The 14,289-nt window shown below is 41.6% G+C and overlaps 1 protein-coding gene across 6 annotated transcripts in view; it reads left to right on the forward strand.

Moving 5' to 3' along the window:
- mpdz (multiple PDZ domain crumbs cell polarity complex component) overlaps positions 1 to 14,289 on the forward strand; it is a 50,314-nt gene that overhangs the window by 13,974 nt on the left and 22,051 nt on the right. For 4 of the 6 annotated variants that reach the window (XM_085400197.1, XM_085400196.1, XM_085400191.1 and 1 more), the window contains exons 12-22: positions 1,255 to 1,332; positions 1,645 to 1,724; positions 1,853 to 1,999; positions 3,242 to 3,412; positions 4,259 to 4,444; positions 5,006 to 5,215; positions 6,238 to 6,396; positions 8,313 to 8,465; positions 11,680 to 12,006; positions 12,331 to 12,442; positions 13,715 to 13,913. In XM_085400197.1, coding sequence (XP_085256323.1) covers positions 1,255 to 1,332; positions 1,645 to 1,724; positions 1,853 to 1,999; positions 3,242 to 3,412; positions 4,259 to 4,444; positions 5,006 to 5,215; positions 6,238 to 6,396; positions 8,313 to 8,465; positions 11,680 to 12,006; positions 12,331 to 12,442; positions 13,715 to 13,913 — 1,822 coding nt within the window. The remainder of the gene's footprint in view (positions 1 to 1,254; positions 1,333 to 1,644; positions 1,725 to 1,852; positions 2,000 to 3,241; positions 3,413 to 4,258; positions 4,445 to 5,005; positions 5,216 to 6,237; positions 6,397 to 8,312; positions 8,466 to 11,679; positions 12,007 to 12,330; positions 12,443 to 13,714; positions 13,914 to 14,289) is intronic. The other 2 variants (XM_085400194.1, XM_085400193.1) reach the window with 2 other exon arrangements.

Consider the following 14,289-nt stretch of genomic DNA (forward strand, 5'->3'; position numbering starts at 1 on the left):
GGCCTAAAACAACATCATATGCATAGAGTGAGGAAGCTGAAGCCTGAACACAGGATCATTCAGTTGCAGAGAAATCGACTTTTTCATATTGCGAGTAACCATTTTACACCAATTCCTAATATTGAAAAATAATTGCTTATTGCAGGTTAAAAGGTTCCTCCTCATAATAGCAGCAGAATACTCCCACGTTACAGCCCCGTCGCTCCTAATTAGAGGTTGAAATATGCTAATTAACGCTGCTGACAAATGCCAAGAGGACAAAAACTATTTTCTCAGATATGGGAATATAGTTAAGTGCTTTTTAAGCACTACCCTTCGTAGCAGTCAGACTGGCTAGAAATTTAACAGCCGTCTTTGTACGGAATCCAAAACTTAGCATCATGTTGGTTGAGAGTTGAAGTAGATCAACTTTCAGAATAGTAAAATAGTGCACAATGCATAACATCCCAACCAAGGAGAAACCTGCATTTATCTTCGTTCTTGTGTGTTTTTCTAATACCTTTGCATTTATGTAATATTGGCATTAAATAAGAAGAAACTTATTTAATGCCAGGACCTCTGGGCTGTTGCAGAAGAAAGACAAGCAACTTGCACAAGTTGTTTAGTGTCGGCAGTAATAGATGGAGACTGAAAGTGATTATTTTTAGCACTAGGAAGTTGAAACATGAAGAAAACCAGAAAACCAACAGCTATGAGAGAGACTAAAGGGAAGAAGGGTAGAGTAGTTTTTGGCTGCTTTGAAAACTCTGAGTATAGGAGAAACAGGAGTGTGTGTGTGTATGTGCACAGTGTGCTTTTTGCTCAATCATTAAATGAATGAAACAACAGAAAGAAATCGAACCATTAACTTAAACTGTTGTCACATCCTTCCATAACAATCTGCTGAGTCGTATTTGTATGCTGGAACTTAAAAGACTTTAATATAAAATTCACTTCATGGCAAGTATTCATTTCATGGGTGACCAGTTCTGTGCCTTGCGGAACCCCAAAGACAAAAATGAGTCCCAGGCTCATTAAACGTGTATTAAAAGTCCTGGTATTTTTATGGATTAGCAAACATTAGCAAAGGCGCTTTATGTGTTTTTGATATAAAGGGAAAAGAGAGAAGGTCCTCTTTCAAAGCAAGAGTGATTAGGCACTAACAGATTCTGTGTCAGTGTTGAGGGTTTTTTGTGCTGTGCGTGTGCTGCTGGTGGAAGGTCGATGGCTCCTTTGTGCGTCTCACTGTCCGTTGTGTGTTTACCGTCTCCACAGATGAAAAGCAGCTCCACACAAAGAGTGAAGGATCTGATGTCAGCCCTGCCACGGATCAGCTAACAGAAGACAAACATGGTAGGAGGCTGAGATGCTTTTTCCGTGTGCTTTAGCAGTGATATTGGGCCCAAATCTGACAGATAAGGGCTTCTATTGACAGGACCGCACCGACTAGCAGCACACAATGTGAGGACATGCTGAGACGGCTGCTGTTGCTAGGTTCAGACATTTAAATGGTAGCAGATAAGGGTTTATTTGATCTTCCACGACACATTTTCAAGTACTTTGCTTATACTTGGAAGTTTATGGTGCAGTGCCACCTGTGAATGGCTTATGACAACACCGTCTTAATTTTTGTGTGTTATTGCATAACATATTGTGTTTTTGAAGAACCGAGCTTAACACCTTTTGAAGAGGAGGAGTTAATGAAGAAGTGGCAGGAAATTCTGGGCCCAAGTAATGAAGTTGTGGTAAGTTTACTGTTTAGATTCATAGCAGATATTGTAAAAAATAACAGTGACCTGGGTCATCAAACAAAAGGGTCTGAATCATTGACAGACTTCACATAAAGAGATGTGATTTACTGTTACCCTGACAGGTGGCTCAGGTGGAGAAGTTTACCGAGAACAGCGGTCTGGGCATCAGTCTAGAAGCCAACAGCGGACATCATTACATCCGATCTGTCCTTCCTGAGGGACCGGTCGGTCGCTGTGGCAAGCTGTTCAGTGGAGATGAGCTTCTTGAGGTATAATACTCGAAAATTACATTTGTTATTAGTATTTACAGAAGGTTGGTTGGTTGGTTCATGGAGCTCAGTTTTAGTGCAGTACATATTGTCATACAGCAACTCTGGAAGTACTTACATTGATTATAATGGTCTTTGTGGTGTTTCCTTTGTAGTTATAACACAGTGCCTGACAACTGCTGTATATGCCAATAAGGCATGTATGGGCTTCACTTATTAGGAATGATTCCTACCTAAAAATTCACCAACAGAGGATAAGCTTCTGATACAACTTCACCTAATTCAAGGATGCTTGGGGAAGAGGGTGAAGTCTGAGGAGGTTACGCTCCATATATTTCCCCAAATATAGTTCCCCCAAAGAAAGTAATAAAAATCACTCCACATAGAGCTGAAAGCTGGATTAATCAGTGGTGTATCAGCTGTTTAAGTATGTTTCCAAATGAGTTATTTGGAGTTATGGTAAATAAATTCCTGGTTTTACATTTGTTTTTGCTACTTTTAGGTCTTTGTTTTGTATTCATGGCTTGCCTTTTAGCTGTTCCGGTTTATTCTCACCACTCTCATTTCCATCTCTGGCAGGAGGCCGTTTCAGTACAAAGGTCTAAAAACCTCCTGTTTTCTGCAAGAGTGGCGCCAACCTGCAGATTAATGCTAATGTTGCTATGTTGCTCCCTTTCTGCTGGGCAACTGTTGCCACAATAACTTAAGTCAGTGGTTTGCAAACTGTGCAGCGTAGTAGGCTACTGGGAAAATATGGGGTGAATCAATGTTAAATGAATCTGATTTAGCTGGAGAAAATAAACAGGGATTTGCTACTGCAGCTGTGTTAAGCTTTTTTAAAATGAACTGGATTCTTTCGTATGGTTAATGATCCCTTCTCTCTTTTTGAGGAGGGTTGAGGTGCCAAAATAAGTTTGAGAACTGCAAACGTAGGTTGAAAAGGTGTCAGTACTGAGTTTACAGCTTTTTCCACTTCCCACACATAAATAAAATAAATAAGTAAATAAATAAATATAAGAAGTGCTTCTTGGGATTACTAAAATTATTCTTTGGCATTTTGCCTTTTTTTTTTTAGGAGGAATAGTAAGAAAATGTCCACAAAGATCTGCAGCAGAGATCCGTTTAGCTAAGGCTCAGCTGCTGAGAGGCACTTTATCCCACGTGACATGTACTGTAACCACTTGGTCCTGATTTTAAATTCATATTATGATTAGTTTTAAGTTTTAACCTTTCCTTTCTTAGGTCAATGGCATTTCCTTGATTGGTGAGAGCCACAAAGAAGTAGTGAGAATCTTGAAGGAGCTTCCGCTCCACGTGTACGTGACATGCTGCAGGCCGGCCCCCGACCTTCAGCCTGAGGTGGATGCTGAGCAGAGAGAATCAGAGGCTTTGTCCACAACATCGAAATTGAAGGTACCTGCACTCATGATGCTGCAGTCCGTTTAATACTTAATACTACGAAAAACATCCAAGTAAAAGGGTACAAACTTGCAGTCTGCACTTACAGGACACTTTATTAGGTACACCTAGCTAGTACTGGGTTGGACCTCCTTTTGCCTGCAGAGCTGCTTTATTTCTTCATGGCACAGATTCAACAAGGTTCTGATGCTCTGTTTGAACAGCACATCGTGTTGACCCTGTCCACATACCTAAATGCATTGAGTTTCTGCCATGTGATTGGCTGGTTAGATATCTGTGTTAACACTCAGATAATCAGTTGTCCGGTGTATATTACTAAGAAAGTACTGTTGCAGACGATGCATATGCAGGCCTCCTTTTGAAAGCATTACCACATCATAGAATATGTTTTCCTGCCTGTGCATATAAAGCAATTTGAGAATGATGCTCTTTAAGTCTTCCTTCTCTGTTCTAACCCATCAACCATTATTAGCTTGCTGTCAATTGCTCTATCGGGTTTCCACACTGCCATCCATGATGGATTAAGACTTAGTGATAAGCAGGGAAGGCTGAGTGTTTATTAAGACCAATTCTAGCAATACCTCAGCAGTAGCCAGCAACATTTGCTAGAGATATGAGACATCAAAAGCAGCTTTCCTTTGGGTAAGGGGGTTTTCATCTCTCTCGCCTTATCTGTGATAATGTACTAAGGCCCGAGCATCCCAAAGATATTTCCCTTTCATCTGCTGCCAGAAACCTGAGCCAGAAACAGAACTAGAGGGGAGCAGCCTATGGGTTGAGAGTCAAAGCGACGAAGGCATGGGATTACATAGTGATTTTGGGTTTTTCCTTTCTGTGCAGAATCAAATAGACCTCAGCGGTGTAGTGGTTGCTGAACACCCAGAGGTGAATACAATAGCGGCGACACAGGGCAACGTGAGCGAGGAGGCGATAGGATCCCCTTTGGCTATGTGGGAGTTGGAGATCCAGAATATCGAGCTCGAAAAAGGAGAAGGGGGATTGGGATTCAGCATTTTGGATTACCAGGTGGGATTATGTTCTAGGGTTTAATGGAAATGTAACAAATATCAATATTCAGGTAACAGATCCTTTTTTAACATGTTTAGATGATGAGTTTTTTTCTTTAGTTTTTTAAACGTGTCTACATTGTGCGTATTTCTGTATTATAGGATATTTAAACGTGGCCATATTCACAATATGGGCTACTTTTATTAGATGGAAAAAGCTCGGTGGTGTGTGTGTGTCTGAGTGTGTATTCATATCTTTGTGGAGGCCAAAAATTGGAAGTTTATTTGTGGGGACCAGGATTATGGTCGCCTCAAGTTTGAAGGCATTTTTGAGACTCAAAATGTGGTTTCAGTGACAATATGTTAGGTTTAGGCTAAGGGTTAGGCATTCATTTTTCATGGTTAGGGTTGGGGTAAGGGGCTAGAGAAAGCATTATGTCAATTAGATGTCCCCACAAGAAATGAATACCCCACGTGTGTGTGTGGGAGTGGTTAAGAAAATGACCTGAATTCGATGTGATCTCCATATGAGGCTGTGATAATTTACTCATTGACTTGTGCTGGCTTAACATCACCACAGGACCCACTGGACCCGGCCAAAACGGTGATTGTGATTCGCTCTCTGGTTCCCAATGGTGTCGCAGAGAAGGATGGCAGGCTGTTGCCAGGAGACCGACTCATGTACGTTAACAGCAGCAACCTGGAGAACGCCAGCCTGGAGGATGCCGTCCAGGCCCTTAAGGGGGCCAAGCTCGGCAAGGTCCAGATCGGAGTCGCCAAACCACTGCCTGTAAGAATTGTTATTAGAAAGCATTTGCTTTTCCCCCCTCTACTTTAAATCGCTTTGAAAATCAAAGTTCAAATGTGTTTTGCGTGATTGTAGTATTAAGTGTACGTGTACCTGTCAGAGTTACTGAGATTTACTCTGTGCTTTTGTGAATTTTCTGCAGTATTTGTCAGGGATCTGTCCCTCTACGTATGCAGGGTTTTAAATCCAGCAGTCCATATATCACACAAGTTAGTCTCCAGTCATGACAGCTCAGCTTACAAGGGCTTGAATTTTTCATGCAGGAAACAGTGTGGAGGTAGGCTGCATGGTTTAGCATTCCACCCACTATTCTTTCAGGGGAGGTGACCAGCCTAAAATGCCCTGGACCCTTTGTTTTATATTATTATGTTATCGAATTCTCCAGTAGCACATCCCCTCTTGTACATTTAAACATACAAGGGCACCTGTCAAGATATTAGGTCCGTCCAACGGCATATTCATTGCTCCAGGCAGCTGTGCTCCTTGGACAGGATGTTTCTCTCCCTGCAAAAACAGCTTGCATTCTTTCAGCTGTAGAGCCGCAGTTCTCTTGTATTGAATCTGTCGTTGGATTACTCAGCGAGACCTCTGGGCTGCCAGGGTTAGCTGGATTACAGAGCTGCTGGAAGCCTCTGTGGAGTTATCCTGCTCTGCTGCAGGACGTGGAATGGACTTCTGAGAAGTATTTTGTTGTGTTGCCTCTCAAAATTGAGTCTTACTAGTGTAATCCTGCAATATGCCATCTTGGTTTTCATACATTTCTAGGGTGCACGCTACTCACAGTAAATTGCAAAAGTTCTTTTGCTTTCCATAGAATGCATGTAAAAAACATGAAATTCAGAACGTCGAGATGATTGAACTCTATAGTTAAATAACAGCATCCTCAAAAATGTAACATCGCTTTCCATCATCATTCCATGTTAATTTATTTGCTCTAGGTTTTGGTTAATGTAGTGTAATTCCATAAAGCCGGGGACACTGAAAGAATTTCTCCACTTTCTTAGGGAATATGTGGATATTCCCACTCTCCACACCCATATGGTGTCCAGGAAATAACTTCATCACCCACCATCCAATCATTTGACTTCAACAGTATTTTGGTTGAAGAAGGAGAGGAAGAAGGACTGACTGAGGGCATCCTTTACCGAGCAGAGCCTGCATTGGTTAGTTAGCTTCTGGGAAAACTGAAAAAAATCAATCAATCAATCACAGCTCATGAAAAGGGAAACACAACTTACAGTGGGGCAAAAAAGTATTTAGTCAGCCACCGATTGTGCAAGTTCCCCCACCTAAAATGATGACAGAGGTCAGTAATTTGCACCAGAGGTACACTTCAACTGTGAGAGACAGAATGTGAAAAAAAAATCCATGAATCCACATGGTAGGATTTGTAAAGAATTTATTCGTAAATCAGGGTGGAAAATAAGTATTTGGTCAATAACAAAAATACAACTCAATACTTTGTAACATAACCTTTGTTGGCAATAACAGAGGTCAAACGTTTACTATAGGTCTTTACCAGGTTTGCACACACAGTAGCTGGTATTTTGGCCCATTCCTCCATGCAGATCTTCTCGAGAGCAGTGATGTTTTGGGGCTGTCGCCGAGCAACACGGACTTTCAACTCCCGCCACAGATTTTCTATGGGGTTGAGGTCTGGAGACTGGCTAGGCCACTCCAGGACTTTCAAATGCTTCTTACGGAGCCACTCCTTTGTTGCCCGGGCGGTGTGTTTTGGATCATTGTCATGTTGGAAGACCCAGCCTCGTTTCATCTTCAAAGTTCTCACTGATGGAAGGAGGTTTCGGCTCAAAATCTCACGATACATGGCCCCATTCATTCTGTCCTTAACACGGATCAGTCGTCCTGTCCCCTTGGCAGAAAAACAGCCCCATAGCATGATGTTTCCACCCCCATGCTTCACAGTAGGTATGGTGTTCTTGGGATGCAACTCAGTATTCTTCTTCCTCCAAACACGACGAGTTGAGTTTATAGCAAAAAGTTCTACTTTGGTTTCACCTGACCACATGACATTCTCCCAATCCTCTGCTGTATCATCCATGTGCTCTCTGGCAAACTTCAGACGGGCCTGGACATGCACTGGCTTCAGCAGCGGAACACGTCTGGCACTGCGGGATTTGATTCCCTGCCGTTGTAGTGTGTTACTGATGGTGACCTTTGTTACTTTGGTCCCAGCTCTCTGCAGGTCATTCACCAGGTCCCCCCGTGTGGTTCTGGGATCTTTGCTCACCGTTCTCATGATCATTTTGACCCCACGGGATGAGATCTTGCATGGAGCCCCAGATCGAGGGAGATTATCAGTGGTCTTGTATGTCTTCCATTTTCTGATGATTGCTCCCACAGTTGATTTTTTCACACCAAGCTGCTTGCCTATTGTAGATTCACTCTTCCCAGTCTGGTGCAGGTCTACAATACTTTTCCTGGTGTCCTTCGAAAGCTCTTTGGTCTTGGCCATGGCGGAGTTTGGAGTCTGACTGTTTGAGGCTGTGGACAGGTGTCTTTTATACAGATGATGAGTTCAAACAGGTGCCATTCATACAGGTAACGAGTGGGGGACAGAAAAGCTTCTTACAGAAGACGTTACAGGTCTGTGAGAGCCAGAGATTTTCCTTGTTTGAGGTGACCAAATACTTATTTTCCACCCTAATTTACAAATAAATTCTTTACAAATCCTACCATGTGGATTCATGGATTTTTTTTTCACATTCTGTCTCTCACAGTTGACGTGTACCTCTGGTGCAAATTACTGACCTCTGTCATCATTTTAAGTGGGGGAACTTGCACAATCGGTGGCTGACTAAATACTTTTTTGCCCCACTGTATACTTTTGCTTCCTTCTCGTAATTTTGAAGCGTACCATGCTTGTAATCATGCAACAGTTAGCTTATATGAATGGTATTCTAATAAATACACGCAGTCGATTGAGGGTTTTATTGTTAAGGCTTCATTAGCTGTAGCTACATCAATTCTGATTGACTTGCATTACATTCCTACAATAGCATGATTAGTGATTCTTCCTAAGTGTCCCAGCTATTTGTATTTTGATCCATTACGGCAGATTGATACCAGTGATGCAGACCTGCCTGATGAAAAGATGTTAGGTCATTCTTACTCCGGGATCGAGGACGACACTTTCCAAGCTTCCATGATCGCTCTCCATGGTAGCACCTGTAGCACAGACCTGGATTACCTACACTCATCCACACCTAAGGTAAGGACCTTTATTTATAAAATGTAACTGAAATGAGAAGCACAGCTTGATATTGTTTTCCTCATTTCATTAAATGTTACCGCACCATCTCGTGCCCTTTGTCACAATGAGCTTTACAGCATGTAGTCATTATTCTTTGGGGTTTTTTGCTATGGAGGGCCAAAATGTCATGAGACATGTTTTCTGTTCTTTGTTAGGGCAGTAACTACATTACTGAACTCGGTGTTATATCCACAGCCCCAAGAACTGAAACTCTCCAAATGGATATTAAATTATAAGGAAAATAACCCCGCAAAAAAAGAGTAAGGAGAAGACAAACTATTTTCCTAAGGGTATCTGTGTGTTTCCAGTTTTCCCAAAGGCCACAGCCGACCTTATTTGTAGGGCCTCGCTGCGTAATTTATCGTATAATAGGGCGGCCCAGAGGGACGAACGTGGGGCAGGACGACTCGTGGCAATTTATAGTACTGGGGGATTTCACAAAATACATTTCAGCTGTTTGTACCAAGCCCGACAGCTCAGCCTCAGCGTGATCATGTGCTCCAGAGGAAAGCAACAAGTCTCTTGATAAATTTACATCAGTGACCGTAAGAAATGCACCAGCTTTTCCGGACTGTGAGGCTGGATGTTTTTTTTAACCTTTCACTCCGTGCCTGTTTCCTGAACAACAATGTAAAGTTCACCACATTGTAACTCGCCTCAAGAATGTCTCTGCCTATAAGTTAGTGAGTTCTCTGTTTACCTGACTATCAGCTTGTTCGTTTGGATGGGGAATGATTTGTAACTTTAATTAGAAAATTGAGACATTCTGCATTCATTTTCTTCAGCATATATCTTATCTCTTTGGCACGTGTTGGTTACAAGTAACGCGTTACTGTAATCTGATTACTTTTTTCAAGTAACGAGTAAAGTAAGGGATTACTATTGCAAAAACGGTAATTAGATTACAGTTACTTTCCCGTAGGAACGCTGCGTTACTGCGTTACTAAAACCGTGATTTTTTGCGAGAATGTCTCACGACAGTGACGTAAGCGAGTGCGCCGTTAGTGACAACAGCTGTGTGCAGATCAACAGTGGATCACATATCGATTGTGGGAGAGAGTATGAGCGTGCAGCGTTTAAAGCGTGGAAGTACTGACCTTACTTTGAGTTTGATTCCATAAAAAGTGACAAAAACATTAGCGTCCGTTGTGCGTGGGAAGAAAACTTATTTTTACAGCGAAAACAACCCCTAAACTTCCAAGCAAGCACCGAGTGCGCTACGACGTAATGGGAAACTCACAGAGAAACTCGCGGATTCTTCCACTGACCGCGGCACACCTGCACCAGGGTAAACCTCCGCCTACCGCAGTCCTGCTTTACAGGTGAAAATAGAGCAACAGGACCGCTGAGTCTTTGACTTTATTTATTTTCTGCTGTGTTTTACTTGCATCTATTTGAAAGAGTGAGTGTAAACACAAAAAATATTTTATTTTATGTGCTGGAATGTGCAGAAAATAGGTTTAAATGTTAAACTAATTTATTCAAGTCAGAGAATTTTGCATATAATTAAATTTTTGCTTGATGCATAAAGTTAAAAGATTAAAACTGATAAAACAAGTTAAAAAAAGAGACTTTTCCATTTGATTACATTTTGTATGATGGATTATGTAGAAAAAGTAGAATTGGGCTGAAAGATCTATCGCTTTATCACCTACTCAGGTTGTAAATCGTGTTTTAAAAAAGTAACTAAGTAATTAATTACTTTTGAAAATAAGTAATCAGTAAAGTAATGGGATTACTTTTTTGGGGAAGTGATCAGTAATTAGTTACTGATTACTTTTTTCAAGTAACTTGACCAACACTGTTAACGACATCAGGTGAACTAGAGGGGCAACGATGAGACAACCTCCACAACAGGAATGCTTTTGCATTTGATTAGGGTCAGTGTCACAAGAGCTAGCATGAGGCAATACCTGGACCCTACAGAGGTTGCACAGGTAGTTCAACTCATCCAGGGTGGCACATCAATATGTGCCACTGTCTCCCAGCACAGAGCATGGAGTAGATTTCAGGAGACAGGTAGTTTCTCTAGGAGAGAATTGATACCATTGATTGCTCCCCATGCTTGCCCGACCTAAATCAAAAGAACACCTCTGGGACATTATGTTTCTGCCCATCCAGCAGAAACATAATGGTTGCAGGTTGCATCTCAGGAGCTTGTCCAGGAGCTCAGTGATGCCCTGGTCCAGACCTGGAACCATCCATCGTCTCATTTGGAGCCATACAAGCACATGAGGGTCATACAAACGTCTGAGTACCATTTGGAGTTGGAGTGCAATGAAATTTCAGCCAAATGGACTCGCCTGCCGCATCATTATTTGACGTTGATTTTCAGAGTCTCTTTGATTTCTTCCCTCTGTAGTTGATCATTTTCATTTCCATCAAACGAGGTGGAATCCTTTCATCCCTAACACATTATCCAGTCCAAATCAGTGTAGCTATCCAGCAGGTTTCCCCACATAGATCTCATGTGTTTTCAAAGTGTTCCTGTGCATTTTTTGAGCAGTATATTTGTAAATTTGAAACAGTTTGGTCCTGTCTATTCTGACTGAGGTGTGTATATAGTGATTCTTACTGAACTATTAGTTTGTAGTACTGCTTTGCATGCCAAAAAATTACTTATTTAATATTTTGTACATCCATGAGGGGGTTCTGACCTCAAGCTTTGAAACAACTGGTGTAATAAATGACCCCTAATAATAACAACAGTTTAATCCCTAACTTTGGAAGCTGCCTTTAGTAAAACCATCTCACTTTCCTCCATTTGTCAAAGCCCAGTTCAGTGCTGTCTTATTTCAAATTACACTTCATATTTCCTGTTTTAAGTACATATCTATATACTGAGACTCTCATGTTTTATATATTTGCACATTTGCATTTTTTTTAACTTCTGTTCAGACTCCCAGAAGGATTTTTTGCTGAGAACCATTACTATTCAGCCTGGTTCTAATAAAGTCTTAAACGCTGTTATAATAAAACTGCATAATGCACTCGGCTCTCAAGATCTTCAGTAATTTATGCCACTTTCTACTGGCCTCCGATGGCTTTTCTGTGGCTCATTACAAGGAGGGCACGGCAGCGATGGAGGGAGATGAATTGTCCCTGTTGGGCAGTTGTCTAACTAACAGAGTGGGAATGTTCACTCAATCTGCTCTACTTTGTTTTACTCCAGCTTACAGCCCGACTGAACTTGCTGGAGGAGCATCCCTGCTTTGCAGACAATAGTCAAGTCTTCTCTCCGGAGGAGTCGGCCTCTTACGCTCCTCCGAGTCTGACCAGCCACATCCCGGCTTTTAATGCTATTCTGAGCAGCTCCGACCAGTACCTGGGACAGCTCCCGAGCAAAGAAGACCCAGAGGACGGCACAAATTCATACAGCCCGTTTGCTGAAATTGGGAGCAGATCGAATGTGCTGGAGGAACCTGTGGAGAGCCTTAACTATCAGAAGGAGCCTGCTATCTCTTTCGGAGAGATTGTAGACATAAGAGTTTTGATGAAGGTAAGAATTTAACAAGTCTAAATTTTTGCTCGCGATAAGATCAGGAGATAAGATTAAAATGGATATTCTATGCTGTGCACATGTGACAAGGTGCGTTATAACAGCGAGGAAATAATCCTCCATCATTTCTTTTTTAAAGTCTCTCCACTCAGAGGCTGCCTTCAAACGCGAGATAAAAAAGGTTCTAAGCTGATTTGTTTAAAATGATTTTCACAGTCAAATCGCTGCCTTTTTCTCCAGAGACCCTGCTTTGTTTTGGAATCCGGCCTTATTAATATATTTATTTACTGTCATGACTAAGTGTGCTGAATTATCACCTTAAAGGACGAGGAGGCTGGTGCGAAAGAATCTGCAGAAGACGGAGACAAAGCAACGTTGACCTCAGGGAGCAATTTTGAAAGGACTATCACAGTCGTCAAGGGCAACTCCAGCCTGGGTTTGTGCTCATTTCTTTACAATCGTTAATTTGTTCTTTTTATTTGTTTTCTTCTCATTTTCCACAGAAGTGTTAATGAGGTTTCAGGATTGAAAGGTGCATTTGGCCTTTACTTTTATCTCCTGTTTTCTAAATCCAGTTTTATGGAAAAATGATAGAAGCAATTTTTGACTGTTTTCCACTCAGAAAGTCTAATCCCATCGCCATACTCATTATTTGCATTTCAAAACCTGCCCAAGGGGCTGCTACTGGCTCCAAGAATATTAAGTATGAACTTCTAAAACAAATAGGTGTTATGAAGTTACAGTTTAAAATCTTCAATTCCTCAATGAAAATCGTCTCTTATTTTGCTCGTTTGTGCTCTTTCAAGGTTTTTATTGGGTGGAGAATATTCGGCATATTTTGCTCTCAATTTGCAGCTTACTTAGACCGAATTCATTCTTAAATAGAGCACACTAATCGTATTTTTAAACAGTTTGTAAATGAACTCTCACACATCAAGCTGTTGCAAAAGGGAGTTTAAAATGTAGTCGAAGGCTTTAGCCGGAGTGTCTCCCATCTGGATAAAAAGAATGATGGACAGTATGTGCAGATGAAGACGAGCCTCCAGAGATATTATGTCACACTCCATTGAGACAGATGTGAAAATTAAATTTATCAACATGTTGACAGTTTCTAGAATGAATGGATTTTCTTGTAGAAGAGAATCAAAAATATAGTCTAACTGTGTTCCTGAGGTAACTAAATGTTGGGATATTTTCTCTCACTGATGTTTTACAGAGCCAAGAGTAGGCACAGTATAAAAACACAAAGTGTAAAAATGGCTCAGAGTGTGCCAAGAAAATATCCCCGCACCATTAAACCACAAAAAAGGCCGATACAAGGCAACATGCATCCATGCTTTCGTGTTCTTTATACTAAACTGTGACCCTACCATCCGAATGAGACTCCTTGGTGAGCTGGCGTGAACTGTAGCCTCCGTTTCCTTTTGTTAGCTAACAGGAGTGGCAGCTAATGGTGTGGTCTTCTGCCTCAAGGTCCGATGTGCTGTTGGTCTTGGTTATGATGAGTGGTAGTTTGAGTTACTGTTGCCTTTAGCTCAAAGCCATCTGGCCATTCTCCTCTGACCTCTGACATCAACAAGGCGTTTTCTTTGGATATTTTCCCTTGTTAAAGCTAGTTGTGTGGGAAAATCCCAGCAGATCAACAGTTTCTGAAATACTCAAGTCACTTAAATCACTTAAATCAAACAGTTGCTCATCTTCTTCAAAGGGATGACAGTGAGCGCCTTGAAAGACGGTTTGGGGATGTTGATCCGCAGCATAATCCACGGAGGATCCATTAGCCGGGATGGACGTCTCGGGGTTGGCGATCTCATCCTGGCTATCAACGGAGAGCCCACTGCCAACCTGACCAACGCCCAGGCCCGCGCCATGCTCAGGAGGCACTCTCTCATTGGGCCAGATATGGGGTAAAGGCTATAATCTATATACACGTTTATGCGAAACAATAGCATGCATTATGATTTCAATGAGACCATTATTGTGGCCAAAAATAACAGATTGCGGTTTGCAGTAATTCATTTGACTTAAATGTGAAGCTTATGCCTGTATCATTTTAAAATCAAGCGGTTAGTTTTCATTTAGCCTATATGCACATAATTAGTAATGTCTGGCATTACCGAGTGCATGAAATGATTATTAGCTCCTCTCAGCTATTTCTATGTAAGCCGCGTGGTAGAGTCCGTTTAAATGAGCCTATAAATGCAGAATACAGCAGGCTCAGTAGTTACTGGCAGATTATTTTTTTTTAAAGAAATGAGCACTACTAAAGTTACACTGTTGGCC

The sequence above is a fragment of the Rhamphochromis longiceps genome, linkage group LG3 (genome assembly GCF_057381845.1).
Source record: "Rhamphochromis longiceps isolate RC_006_pf linkage group LG3, R_longiceps_female_GT1.1, whole genome shotgun sequence".
Classification (NCBI taxonomy): Eukaryota; Metazoa; Chordata; class Actinopteri; order Cichliformes; family Cichlidae; genus Rhamphochromis; species Rhamphochromis longiceps.